The sequence below is a fragment of the Platichthys flesus genome, chromosome 4 (assembly GCF_949316205.1).
Source record: "Platichthys flesus chromosome 4, fPlaFle2.1, whole genome shotgun sequence".
NCBI classification, from domain to species: Eukaryota; Metazoa; Chordata; class Actinopteri; order Pleuronectiformes; family Pleuronectidae; genus Platichthys; species Platichthys flesus.
Window position 1 is genome coordinate 15,603,393 of NC_084948.1, and position 14,850 is coordinate 15,618,242.

Below are 14,850 nucleotides of genomic sequence, written 5' to 3' on the forward strand. Positions count from 1 at the left end.
TCAATCATGTTTCCAGAAATATCGTCACAATTAACCCTTGAACAATAAACTACCTAAAAATAACAGATAACATTTTTGGGGGGAAATTACTCTGTACTTTGACTTTTTATTTTGGCTGGTGTCCCATCCTCTAACATGGAGGAGACAGGATTTATGACCAATAGTCCATCTAGCAGCCAGGGGGCAATTGAAGCACTTCAGCTCAACTTTTGGGAAACGTCATGTCATGAATCTTCTCTATACAATCTATAGTTAACGTATCAGACCATATTTCAATATGTTTTGTCTGATAATGGTTTAAAAAAGTGTTTATTTACAATTAACTATGATAGAATGAACTCTACTGTGGATGATTTAGTTCATGTAGACATAGAGAACGAATACGTTTTTCTCATAATAATAAACCTCTGATAAGCTTTATTTATTTGGCGCTTTTTCTTGACATACTTACAAGTGCTTTACAGAGAGAAACAATGGAGATTACAGAATAAAACCAGTAGTCAAAAGTTCATAAAAGCATTGCACCCAAAAATATTTTCAGAAGTGATCCAAAGTAGGAAGACCTGTGTAACGAATTCATTGGCGGAAACAACTAAGTCTCAGATTGTCTTAGGTTGGTTTTGTGTGGGTTTGTGTGCGAGGTGTCCAAACTGATTATTTTCTCTCACTTTCATTATTGTTCTGTGACTTCCCACCCTGCGCTCTGCTCCGTCCTTTTGTTACATCTTCACTCTGTTTTCCAAATCTGTTGTTGATGCACTGCAATTCTCCCTCTCACCCACACATATAGTGTGAGTATATATATATATATATATATATATATATAATAATGGGTGCACATGAGCACAGTTGCATTTCATCCGCTGACATGGTTTTTGCTGTCATGCAGCCGTGAGGAAGATGTACCCTGACTTTCTCCTTCATGCTGGTTTCACCCATCAATAATTGATCAAGTTTAGAGGAAAACGTTTCAGTGTGGATGTTGAAAGTAACAGAGGACAAAGCAGAGCCTGCCAAGGTTAAAGCAGCCTGACACGGGGCTGTTTTTTTCTGTGGCTCTCGGAGGTGTTTTAGGCTTTACAATTGATATAATCCTGCTGCGTCTTATTCACGTGAAAATTCCCTGAAACAACCTCAGGTATCTGCGGCTCCAGCTGTCCAATTCAAATGTGCTCAGATCCCAGCTTAAATAGAAGCAGGAGGAAAAACAAAAACCCAGGCTGGAGAGAGGCTGAACAGAGGGATGGAGGTGATGCTCGTATAAATCCCTCAGTGCATACAGATGTGTGCGTGTGAGAGAGAAAGGGTGAGGAGCAGAACAACAGAGCATCATTAACAGTCCGATCGCTCCACGACAGAGTCACAGCTCATTAGTGTTAATCTCTCTCAGGTTTTTACTCGCTACGCGCTCTATCAAACTCTTTCCCTGCGCTGCTCTGAAGCACAGCGATCAGAGCGGTCCCGGCAGGCCCACTCCTCGGTTCTTAAACAGTCCGCCGAGCTTCTCTCCAGTCAAACTGCACCGAGGTTTGAGGCTATCAACCTTTTCAGAACAGCAACATTGGCTCGTCCGGGTGAGGGGAAGCATCAGAGTACGGCTCGTGACCTTTTTCATCTGTCACTGCTGATTTCTCTTCCGTCCAAACAGGCTCCGTGCAGGCTGCACACAATGTGCTCGATCAACGAGGAACACCACAGGACTTTTAACAAGGCTCAGTGTAGGAACTGAAATCTGGGTCACAGTAACTTGATCATGATAACAATCAATACAATCATTTAATTATGTGATGTAATGCAATCCACTACAACAGCTCTGCCACAAGTTCTAGAATTAGGAACCGTTCAATGGTCCTGTGTGTTAAAACTTTACCAGAGGATTTTAATATAACAAGATGAATGTTATTATATTATATTTTATATTTATTATTAATAAGTTATTGTTAGTGTTGCTGGACTGGACTACGTTGTATTAGAATGTGTTTCTTTTCTTTCCCCTTGATATTTGTAAAGACAAAACACAATATGTTGTGGTCAAGTTCAACAACACTGTAAATTACAATCTCTACATTAAACACATGGGCAGGTTATAGATTAGATCAAAATGTTGTCTTTGTAGAATTTATACTTATATTAAGTTGTATTAGATTTTATAGGTGTATCATAGACTGCAAATCAGGATGGAAGACATGACGGCTCACAAAAGTGAAGCAAAAATAACAAAATACTCTTGCTTGCCCCCTGATGTCTGGCTGCAGTAAATCCTATAAACCTGCCTGGACATACTTAATTTTTCCAGTAAGTTTGGTTTTAATTATTTTTTGATGCCATAAAACGTTTAGATTGCAAGCTGAGTCATAATTAGTGAAGCTTGTGCCAGTGTGACCTTGATACCACGGCTCCACTCCACGATCACTGCTGCACAGACTTTGGCTTTGAACAACGTCAAGAGGACAAGATGGCGGCACCTGTTTCCAGGATATTTTAGCTTCATTTTTGTATAATGAGAGGAAGATGAGACAGCTCGCCAAACTTCACATAGAGGCCTACAGTCTATGGCCAAATGGCCATATAAGTGGACACAGGTTGTAGAGAAACAATTGTTTAAAATTGTTGAACTATATTTTTTAAATAGTATTTAAGTATACTGTAGAAGTAAAACGCCAGAAATGCATGTCACCAGCACTTGAGTTACAAAGGTTTCTGCTTCTGCTTTTTATGTAGGTTGGATACATTTGGGTAACTTTAGGATTTTCATGATATTTGACTTACTTTTTTTGAAATGTGTGTAAACTGCATGATGAACATATCATTCAGGTAAAATATCATCATATCTATGATTAGTGAAACTCTTGTGGGTATTCTTAACTCAATTACACGAGCAGAGGATGATTTATTTATTAAAACTGTAAATTGTCTCTTATTTTTACTTATTGGCCCCGATAGAAAGTGGGGCCTGATTGGCTGACATCTCCCTCAGTAGCTCAGCCTGTTAATAACCTACACTTTTATGACTCATGTTGATACAGGTTGTTGAAGCTATCTCACTGGTATTACTATTTGATGATTGTTATGGTGCTGGTGAGGACTCATGTATTGTACCTGCGTCACTGTGCTCGTCATCGTTCAGCACTGAACAGTTCTTAGGCCCTGAACTCGGACCATCAATTTCCTCTAAATAGCTGATAATAACCTACATCAGTGTCTTTCTCTGTGTTCGCACACTGGCCAACAAACACAACAATGAGATGCTCTGAGGCTGAAATGTATTGCTTCACAAGTGCCTGTGTCCTATTTGCTAATTTAAGGGCGGCTGCACCGAGGAGTTGGGATCGATACAGGCAGGCGCAGGCAAACAGCAGCGCTGCTTAAAGTATTGGCATCATCAGTTTAACCTGGTGGAGGAGATGGATGTGTCTTTTTCAGCAGACATGCCACACACACGCACACACACACACACACACACACACACACACACACAAAAACACAGTTATAACTAATTAGGCTGAATTTGTGCTCAGTGAGCGAAACAGACAAGCATCAGCATAAAAGCATAAAATCAGTAACGGCTTGGAAAAAAAAAGAAGAGAGAGTGGAAAGTGAGCAGAACGTTCAGTTTATCCATTTGGAACATCATCACTAAAATATGAAACTCAGCAAATGGATAATTGAAATTTAGCAGCGTAAACCTAACACGCAACCGAATGCTACATCTCATTCTCCACACGGGCCACACATCCATAATGTAAAATGGTCTGGTGAGAATGTACCTACAGTGAATATGTGTGAGGAGCTTGAAATGCTCCTTCTTCACATTTAAAAAGTGTTTTGTTGAGTCCTGCTGCCTCTAAAGTGCCTTGAGGAGGATGTCGATCAGCTCACATGACAACCTGACATCCTCCGACAACCGACTGAGGTGTGATAGTGTTGCAGTGTCACATCGCTGTTAAGGATTTCACCAACACCTTGACAGGAAAAAGAAACTGATGAAGCAGCCAACCGGCCGGATGTGCTGCAGCGTCAACAGACTGCAGAGTTAATTAATGAGGAAAACAAGAAAACACTTTTAAAGTTGATTTTCAACATAACAGACATGTATTTATACTTAAGTTCAACTAAAAACTTGGACTTTTGTTAGTGTCTTTAAATGGCATGTAAAAATTTCAAGAATTCTCATTTTGGAAACACCAAGAAAATTGTTCAGAAAATGTAAATATTAAATTTGGATTTGGAAAGATTGAGCTGATCCACTTCCATTTGTTTCCTGTTAAAATATGATTTAATTCAGAGCTTTTAGTCAATGCACAGCTTTAATAATTAAAATTGGAACTATTCCAAGTATGGAGAGCAAAGTTTACATCAACAAAAGAATATTTCTTTAATTGCACATGTTTATAATCACTTGCATCGGTTTTACCACTGTTCTGCTGAAGTGTGTGTTAATGGCAAGGAATTCATAGATTTAATTATGTGGATGTGATGATGAACGGCGTGTATTAATGAAGCGATGAGGCACTGAGGAAAAACCTTGAATGAAGACGCACTAGAAGCTTTACAAGCGCTTGTTTTCAGCCTGATCATGATGGAGCAGGATGAAATCATTCCAGTAAAACATTCACAGCAACCTCCTTCCATTAACTCACCATCATAACCCACTGTTTGTCTCTGTTCAAGTACACACAGCGTTTTGGTTACTGGACGACGCACACCGGGAGAGAAAGAAATCCACAACTGCAGGTTTTCATCTTTCTCTCGCTCTGACTGTGAGTCAGAACATTTTCTCACCGATGCCCTCGTGGCTGACTGGGCAGCAGGTCCTTGAGGGCTCCTTTAACCCCGGTTGGTACGAGTGCAGGAGGCGACCGTGAAAGTCAAAGTGAATAATCCAGCGCCTGGATCGTCTCTCTTTGTCCTTTGCTGATCTCCTTAACCTCCATATTAAATGTTGTGGTTCAGTAGAGGCTTTCAAATTAGTTGTTTCCTCAATTAAGGAAGCTATTAATTTAATAAAGTGGGTTTGCCCTTTACAGGCTAAGTTCAACAAGCTGCTGTAAACCTCCAGCCCTGATTGAGCTCGTGCCGTCAGCACTTTCATCGCAGCAGTTAACCGACCGGTTTATCAGCCATTTACTGTTTATAGGTGACTCATTTGAGCGCTAGGTGATCCCACAGCAGGGGCTCACTGCTAAATACACTGCACTCACTCAGACTGCACATTAAACTCCATAGAATCTTCCACATGAAGAAATGGTAAAAGCCCTGTATTGATTTATCACTTTTCCAGTCTTGATGACAACTCAAAGCGCTTTACAGGGATTTTGCTATGCACCCATTCACACACACACACTCATACAGTGTGTCCATGTGCAGCACTGTCTCTCCCACTCACTGTCGACAGATCTGTCCGGGGGGAATTTCGGGTGCAGTATCTTGCCCAAGGAAACTTTGCCACTCATAATGGGGGAGCTTGGGATCGAACCGTTGACCTACTGGTTATAGCACAACCTCTTAATTTTCATAAAATCCACAGTTAGGTCGCACAATGTTGAAAAAAAATTGAAAAAAGGAAAAAAGTGTAGCTGAAACTCGTCAATCAACACACAAACACAAATCCGACTCTTTTCTAAAGGCAAAAGGTCTTTCAGTATTCTTAATGTAATGCATAGAGAAGCATAAGAGAAGACACACGTTCCCTCGACATCTGAGAAGCCATGCTTATTAATTAGCACCTTGCTTTGACTAACAAAAACCTTGACTGGGAGCTGAGGAATGACGTTTGGCCTCATTAGGACATAAGGTCCTGAAGAGGCAAACAAAAGACAAGTCCAATTACAGTGAGCGAGTGTGTGTGTGTGTGTGTGTGTGTGTAGCTCCGCAGTTTCCCTATAAAATGGTTACTTTGTAAAGCTGCTTTATAACGATCAAGATGAGTTGCCATAGCTACAGTAGCTAGGGAACGTGACAGCAATTAGCACTCAGTCTTTTACAGAACTGTTTGCGTGTTGAGCATGTGTGTGTGTGTGTGTGTGTGTGTGTGTTGTTGTGCTGCCTCTCCCGCCTTTACACACGCAGTCTCACTCTTTTCCCATCATGCTGCAGCCATAGGATCTGTTTTATAATCCACTTAATTCCACAATCTGGGCAGTTGCTCAGCATTTCTGCCTCCGTCAGTCGGAGGGAGGACGCCTCCTGCTGTGGACGGAGAAAAGACACACACAGCTTCCTCCTCATCGCTCTCTCTCGTCAAAACACTTGGTGAGAAAATACATCTGCAGGACGTCAGAGGGGATTAATGTGTCCAATAAAGGTTCCTGCTAAACGACGTGTAGCGGTACACAGAGTGTTTGTATCTGGACCGCTGCAGTCAGTCACCGATCATGATGATGCTGCAACACTGACGCAGTGTTGTTACTGTGCAACAACAGTGTGCAAGATTGAGCCTCGAGCACACAACGTCTTCAGTCTCGTGCTTTTCTGAGGTGATCAGAGCAGATCGCCTGTCGTTCTTTTGTACACAACAAAAATAACTACCATACTAATTCAAGGTGGGAAAGGGTTTCCAGACACTCATGTTGGTGTTTTCAAACTAAAATGATCTTTTTCCCAGATCCGTTTTACTCCACGTCCAAACACAACTGAAAACACATAATATGACCTGAACAGGAATTGCTTGAATAGCAGCTTGTCACAATCGTATGTATTATTGTATCATCGTAAAATAAAATATCCATGTTTCGCCAGGTGTTTTCTTCCGGAAGAGTCATGTGATAAGAGCCTGACAAATCAGCACAGGCTACATTATGGGACATGGACCAAACTAAAATGCTCGTACTAAATGGCAAACACATGTTACTCAAAGATGGTTTCTGTCACACCAGGTCATTCTCATCACACTGATGTTTGTCTATGTGACACTGATGACAGGTGAGGACCCCAATACAGACTTAACATGCAGAAATAACTGGTCCAACAAGAGTCATTGGGACCAGTCTACTGCGGCTCCATCCCATCATCGCTGCTCTGCCGACTCTGGCTCCAAATGACGTCATATACTTGTTTTGCTCTTTTTAAGATGAGTGTCGAAGGATTTGTCAGTTGGCTCTGTTCAAGGCTGCAAATCAGTCAGTCACCTCCAATCTCTTTATCCATTATGAGTATGGAAGAATGAATATTTACACACAACAATGAAGACGGTATTTCTGAAGAGATAAAAAGGTATTTAACCAACTGACTGACATTGTGCATTGAAACACTTCGATTTTACATTCATTAATTAAGGTAAATTACCAATGCTTCAAAAGGTCCAGTCATCAAATTGCTTATTCTGGGAAATCTATTAGGGAATAAAACAATTGGAGCATCATTCCTACCATTGTTTCGGGTGATGACACTGTCCTCGCTGCCGTCCTGACTCCGATATCAGCACAATCCCGATGTGATGTTCATGTTTTACTAATGAGAGGAGTAGTTAAAAATTGATGCGTCTGATCTAGATCCGTCTTGTTTCTAAGACTGAGCGCGTATCTGTCAGGCGGAGAGGAACATTGCATAATCTCAAAGGAGCAGAATAAATGTAGGGAAATGAAAGGCTGGAGAGGAAATGGTATCCAGTAAGACACGGGCTATGCACAAACCAACAAAGATCTATTCGTTTCCACAGATTGACGGCTGTGAAACACTCTATAATCGCGGTAAAGGAATTACAACCAGGGCTAAAACATCCAGGGAATAAATACTCTTATTATATGATCAATCATGCAGCAATTAGCTGGATGAACCAAATTAAACTTTCATATAGCCAGCAGTAATTTCTATCTCAAATATGCAGTGTGTAATGAGCACTTGCAACCCAGCTAAAGCAAAATATTTAATTCATGATAGTGACAAAATAATACTCGAAAATCATCCCTCAACAGAGTCGTTTCCCCCCGCGGCCTTCTCTCCACTCTCCTCTCATGAGGTTTGAGCTGTGGGATGTGAGCTGATTATACGGGGGGAAAACCAAGAAAAGATCCAAGTGCATTCGGAAAGTCATGAAAATTACCACGGCTAATTAACTGTAACAAGAAGGTGAAAAGTGTGCTATGGTGGAAGTACTGGCTTTCATCTGGTACACAACTCGTTTGACTTTGTTTTTTTGTGTCCAGCCAAAGAAGAAGGGGTTGCATCTCTGCCCGAGAGTGGAGTTAAAAGACAAAATGAACCAAAGAGTCAGAAATGAACGAAGCAGAGAAGTGGTTCAGACAGTAAGTGATCAGGAGCTCTGGAGATAGAAAACCAAATGTGAACACAGCACCAAACATCCTGTGCCCAACGAGGGACATGGACAGAGGGATGCATTTTAGAACGACTCACGCTCTGATGTGACTTCAAGTGACTCACTGCAATGTGGGAGATCATTTTTCTGGTGAAACCTGGCATCTGCAATTCAATCTTAATAAACTTTTAATAAAAAGGTGACCAGCGCTTGGTAGCAACTGTGAGTGGGTCAAAGGCAACCAGCATTACCAAAGGCCAAGCTAACAGCCCATGAAATATGAGTTCATGTTGTTTTTCACAAGCTTAAGTCTACATCCATACTATTATGTTTTTGTTTGAAAACAGCCATAACAATCTCTGTCTGAACATCTCAGTTTCTTCCCGTCCAGTCCAAAACTCAACCCCAGGAGTTTTCAACAGGGCCAGCAGTGTTTCCAAGCTTTGTTATAGAGGCTTTAGAACTGAGGAGCAGTGTGGACACCAGGCTTATCTGTAGGAGAGTCGATGGGTTTTCAAGGAAAACCACAATAGTATGTTGCCTAAATGAAGCTAGATTGACCATTTGTCAAATGATATTCTTCTGTTTGTCTTGATAACACTTTAATTATTTGCACTGCCACCTCAGGACAAAAACCTCTGGTGGAATTTGTCTTTTCTTCCAAATATACTGGTTTCCTCAAACGATCCACAGACATGCATTTGTGGATACTATCATTTTCACGTAGATGCGGAAATGTGACTGTTTAATAAGTTTGTTTTGCCTTAGTGAAGCCTGGGATGGTTTGGAAAAGTGACTTTTTGAACAGATCAAGGAGAAAATAACCACCTGAATAACCTTTGTCCTTCCAGCTGCCAACAACATCGACTCAGTGATATTCAAAGACGGGTTAACGTGTTGTTTTGAGCTTCCATTTTAGCACTTTAAAGCGATATCCTGTCAGTATTCCAGGCAGACGTTACTGCTGGTATGATTTATTATCGCTGTCACTCAGAGAACCACTCAGCATGAAACCCCTAATGATCAACTTTCATTGCTTCTGTTGTCAGCAGCTTAAAGACACCATTTAAAAAAAACACTTCCACAGACTCTGTCCTATTTCTATCACGATCGTGAATGGAGGAGATTGTTAGAAAACTTTTACTCCTCACTTTCCTTTTCTGTCAAAGTCAACTGTTTATCTTTGGACGAACCCTTGATCATGAAAACCGAATCTTCTGAGTCTATAACTTAAACTGAATCTATGTTGTTTTGTCTATTGCAGTCTGACTCATTAATATACAGTATGTTCATGCTATTAAAACTGATCAGTGACCCACTTCAGGGTTCAGAACAACAACAAAAAGACACGAGAAAAAAAGCAACTGTCCCTGGGCCTTTGTCTACAGATATGAAACAAATCAACATCTATGAAATAAAAGAGTGACTGCTGTCGAGTGACATAAGAGCTGAGGTGCAAACAAGACAATAAATAATTAAAATCAAAGACACAAAAGAAATTAATTTTTCTCGTGACCCTTTTTACATGGAGTGTGTAACAAATGAGATCACTTCAGATGATTCCCTGTGGGAAAGTGGGAACGGAAAATAGAAATTCAGAAGCCTCAGTATTTATTTGTTTGTTGTTTGACAGCATGATTCATAATATCATAAGAAAAAAAAACGGTAATAATAAATAATACTTTTTGATTCACACTTTCTTTCTTAATAACAGCCAAGCACACCTTACAATACATCAGAAGTAAACAGTTATAATTAAAGTTCAACCCGACAATACGTGACACAAGAACAGTTCGAGGTAAAACCAAGTCAGGTTAACAGTGTATTTGATATATTTCAACACAAGAGTGACTAAAAGGACAAGGTCAAATCTGATCAGTGAGGGATAGAGTTGATGAAGAGCGGTAAAGGAGAAATGATTAAAATGTCCAGATGTCTTATTTTGTTTCTTCTAGGCGTTCAGGGACAGTCAGATGAAAAAGAAGGCTACTAAAATATGATAGGCCCAGTTTCTTCAGTTCACAGGCAGAAGCAGCTCCAGTGATAATCCAGCACCCGGAACCTTCATTACAATTACTGTGCTGTATTCCTCTCCCCAGTAGAAATGAAAGAGAGACAGTTCATCATTCATATCAGTTATGTGTATTGTAATTTCAAGAGGCTGCACTTTTACCTAACCTGTGTGTTTCTGCATTTACTGACCCACGTTTCAACTTGTAGGACGTTTTGGGTTGAAAGTCAGGAGTATCAGCTGTCAGTCACGTTAACTGTGGTGTGATGGGAATCTTCCGAGCCCTCAGGAGACACAGAGGCTTCAATGGAAGTGTTTCTATTACAGGCTTGAAGCATCAAGAAGTAAAGTGATGGGCGATAACAGGTGTAATACCTCCCTAAATCTGAGGCTGTCCTCCTTAACAGATAATCAAGATTCACTTGGAAAACTGAAATTGAATTATCTGGATTTTAGAACTTTAAATACATTGGAGTATTAGGGTCCTATTAAAGTTTAAAAACGGTTGGAATATGTAATATTGTAATATTAACAGTTAAATCCAAATTTAAAGACCAAAAAGTCATAAAATTGCGAAAAAACATTTCACGGTATATTGTAAAATTACAATTTGTTTTCCACATCACTTTATTCTTGAATTCGTATATTGATTACCTTAGGTAGCCCTATTTCTCCATTATATTAAAAACACATTTCATAGCTTAAATACTATGTCCTAGGTCTTATGTACGTTTAGGTGGGTCATGATTATATTAAACTTACACCTACATAGTTTGAACTGTCTCCGTGTGGTAATTCGTCTTCAACAAAACAGATATTAGCACACTGTAATAAAACTATAGAGACAAGGAAGTGATAACTAATAGTCCAAAGGTTACTTTCTATTCCGGTACTACACTTTATCTTCATTTATGTGGAAGTGGAAGATATTCTGGTGCTCCTTCATATCTGTTGTACTTGACACAGATCCTAAACTCCATTCACTCTGGTCTTAAAAGGTCTTAACTATAACTTATTTGAACTGGCAGAAACCCTTCAAATCAACCCTCTGATCCTCACACGTCTGAAGCTCAGAAGCTGCAGGTTATATCCCCATGTTCACCGGCTTCCTAATCTGTGACGACTCCACTAAAGAACGACATTTGAACACACCCTCACATCTTATCTAACTCCCTCTCTTGACTGCTGCCTCACAAAGAAGGAGCGGCCTCCATCTGTCTGTCCCCGACTCGTTCAGATGCTTCAAACTGTCCCTGGACGTCGCCGTCCTCTTAGCATCAACAACAGGGGCCCTGCTCTAGCCCTGGTTGCTATGGTTACTGCTGAGGGGAGCAGAGCAGCTGCGTCACATCCTCATCTCGAGACAAAGAGTGGACCATGGTGGCTTGTACCTGACCTTGTGAATAAGAGATATACAGGCAGTTAAAGGAAGGCACTGCTTCAAATGTGGGATGAGCGACACGTCTCAAAGAAGGACGAGGTGGGAGACCCACTGACCCCATGAAGGGAGCAATGGTGGAAAAACAGCATCTTATCAAATGTTTCCATATCTCTTATGTCTTGTGTTAAAGTCTTTCTGCCATATTATGAATTTTGTGACTATACTTGTATATGAAAAGGCTCATATATAGTCACAAACCCACCAAGAGTTATTATTATGCAGTTCCCTTCAGCTGCTATAGCTCACTGTTGGGGTCTTCTGCCCCACGATCAGGGGGGGGGGGGGGGCTCAGGACATAAAACGAGTCTTCATCTTAACAGAAGACTTGCGACTCATATCTCAAATGTAAATGATATGTGTTTGTACAGAGTTTTTCCATCCTTACCGACCAATTAAAGCGCTCCACACATTCATACAGTACTGAGTAATTTGGGGCTGAGTGATTTGCCCAAGGGAACGGAATGAAGACCGGATCTAGAGATTGCACCATCAACCTTCTCTACCTCCTTAGCTACAGCTGCCCATGTGTCCTCAATTAATCCCTCTTTTTATTCAAGTTGTGTGTGTAGACAACTGTTTAGTAAAAGGTGCCAACTTAATAATGTGCTTCCTCTGCTCCCATGTGTCCAAAAAACAACTAACGCAACTTTTAAGCTGCATTAACTTTTCAAACGTGAGTTGATGTGACGGACCTGTTTGTAAACAGCCTCCTATTTACACTTAAGAGCAACATTCACATCTGCTCTGTCTCCGCTCGCTCCTGAGGGAAAAGTCTGACTTTGGTACTGCTAAATGCTCCTCTATATTTCCAACAGCTTTAGGGGGGTTAACGTTTTCTCTGTGCCACCTGGTGCTGGGCAGATAATGCAATGGGTCTTTTCAAATGCTTTGCACAGAAAACAAACTCATTATGGTTTGCAGCAAAGCCAGCAGGAGGAAGATGGATTACACTCATTCACGTGGGCCTATGACCTGTCAGGTGATGCCACTAAACAGCCTCCGTCAAGGGTATTTAGAGAAAAACATTAACATCATCCAGGAGGAATTTATGTCCACAGAAAAGATCTTCTACTGAGACTTTCACAAGCAGCTTTCAGACATGCACTTACGACAGGGACATTTCCAGAGGTGCTTTATGTGAGGAAACAAATATCCCAATTAATTGCTCTTTTTCCCGAAGCTTTTCCTGCCAGACCCCGAGAAATGTCCGTTAAATATCCAGGCTCCAACCCATGTGAGAATACAGGAGAAAGTTGATGACCTTTCTAACATGCAACAGATGCAGAACTGGAAAAATGCAAATACATCAGGATGAAAAAGAGCCGTAATACAAGTAGAGGACGTTGACAAAGATGTCAACTTGGGAAGACGAGGAGATTCAAGAGGTTTTGGCCATCGTCATGTCCGGCCTCCTGCATTCTCTACTCAGGTGCCAACCAACGCCTGAAAGACATTTCGAGGTATGGATCTGTCTCACCATGAAAATCCCTTGCTAATTTTTTTCATGTGTGAAAGAAACATTCTGAGATTTCCAGTGTTATCTCGGGTTCTTGCAAAATCTGTTCAAAAATCCTGATATGTGTGATTACATAATATCATGAGTTCATTCTAGCAAATGTACGACTTTATTCTTTAAATATTACGACTTTAATCTTGTAAATTTATGACTTTTGAATTTTGTAACTTGTTTCTCAAAATGTCATATAATTCCCCATTAAGTGGTGCTATTACTCTACCATGTGAGACATCTTCATTTATCCAGCTGAGAAAAGATGACGACAACAGAAAACAGTTTATATTAATTATTATTGTAAAATTATGAAAAGAAATTCTCATTCCTTCCAAAAAAACAACAATTAACTGTTGTACTCATAAGCTCTGGCTCGTAGTATTGTATTGTTCTATCATTCACAGTAGGCCGACATTTTCCCAAATCATACCCCAGGATCAACTCAGGATAAAGACAATCTGCTGCCATCTGCTCCACATCCATCCAATCTGTTTAACCGTCCAGTAACACAGGACGAGAGTTGTGTTGGGGCCAGAAAGTGCCTCTTTGCCAGCAAGTCTTTAACGGGGTCTATTTCTGCACATCAAAGCGTCTCCCATCGCTGCCTCTCTCTAAAACTTCCCCACCACTTCCTTGCCCGTGTGGCTTCAAAGAGCAACTCCTCTTTCAAACCTGTGATCCACGAGGCCTCTACACATACAAGCACCTTGATCAATTTCAATCGTGCTTCGATGCTTAAAGAGATGTAAATGGAGGAGCGGTGAAAAAAAGGACAGCGAATGGAAAGAATGCCAATGAGGTGACAGAGCCTCGTGCTGATCATTTCACATCCAATTATTTTATTTCACTTTGCTACATACATTTGTTCAATCAAACGTCCTTCCTGCTTTTCTGTTTCTACGTATCCCGACTTTTTGTTGTCAACATTTTAATTGAGCTTCATATTTTTTCAGCAAAAACTGTCACTCAAAAGCAGAAATGCAGCAGGAGGACGCTCACTGTTCCCTCACTTTCATCAAACAAATGATATTAAATAACCTGCCGTGATCGCCTGACATCAATCAAAAGACAATTACGTCTCCAGTCTGGTATATTCTTCGGGTATATAACATCTCCCAAACGTAGCTTTCAGCTGTCACATTACGATGACAGCCAGTCCGTCTGCTCGACAGATAATTTCTCGAGTGTGGACACTTCATAACGCCACATCGGGACTTGATTAGTCCCGACTCAGCTCTGTCAGAGTTGGTGCTACGCTGTTACAGCTGTCAGAACACTAGTGTCATAAATAATTTAGACGATTCCTCCTGTAATATTTAGCTTTGCTGCACAGCGGACGGACGGTTGGTGCAGTGGTTTGCACCGTCTGCTTGTTTTCTGTTTGCATGTTTTCTCCAGGTACTCTCACTTCATTAGAGAGTCCAAAGAGATGATATGCAAAATGGAGTCACCTTGATTTACGACGTAACGTCTGCTTGATAGATAATTTCTCCAATGGGTTTGGCTTTAGGTTTAGTTTTCATCACTTGAGTTTAGTATTTTTTGATAATAATGGACATTTTGTTTTAAATTTAATATGATATCTGTTTATTTCCTGACCCTAACCCTAACCCTAACCCTAGTATTACAAATTG

At 40.7% G+C, this 14,850-nt stretch overlaps 1 protein-coding gene across 2 annotated transcripts in view; it reads right to left on the reverse strand.

The window, feature by feature from the left end:
* Positions 1-14,850, reverse strand: part of dner (delta/notch-like EGF repeat containing) — a 51,426-nt gene that overhangs the window by 22,790 nt on the left and 13,786 nt on the right. The window contains exon 1 of one of the 2 annotated variants that reach the window (XM_062385240.1): positions 7,368-7,495. The exons of the other annotated variant lie outside the window; for it this stretch is intronic. Within the exon in view, the coding sequence (XP_062241224.1) occupies positions 7,368-7,370 (3 nt within the window). The 5' untranslated portion in view covers positions 7,371-7,495. Of the gene's footprint in view, positions 1-7,367; positions 7,496-14,850 lie in introns of those variants that run through there. 2 annotated transcript variants of the gene reach the window in all.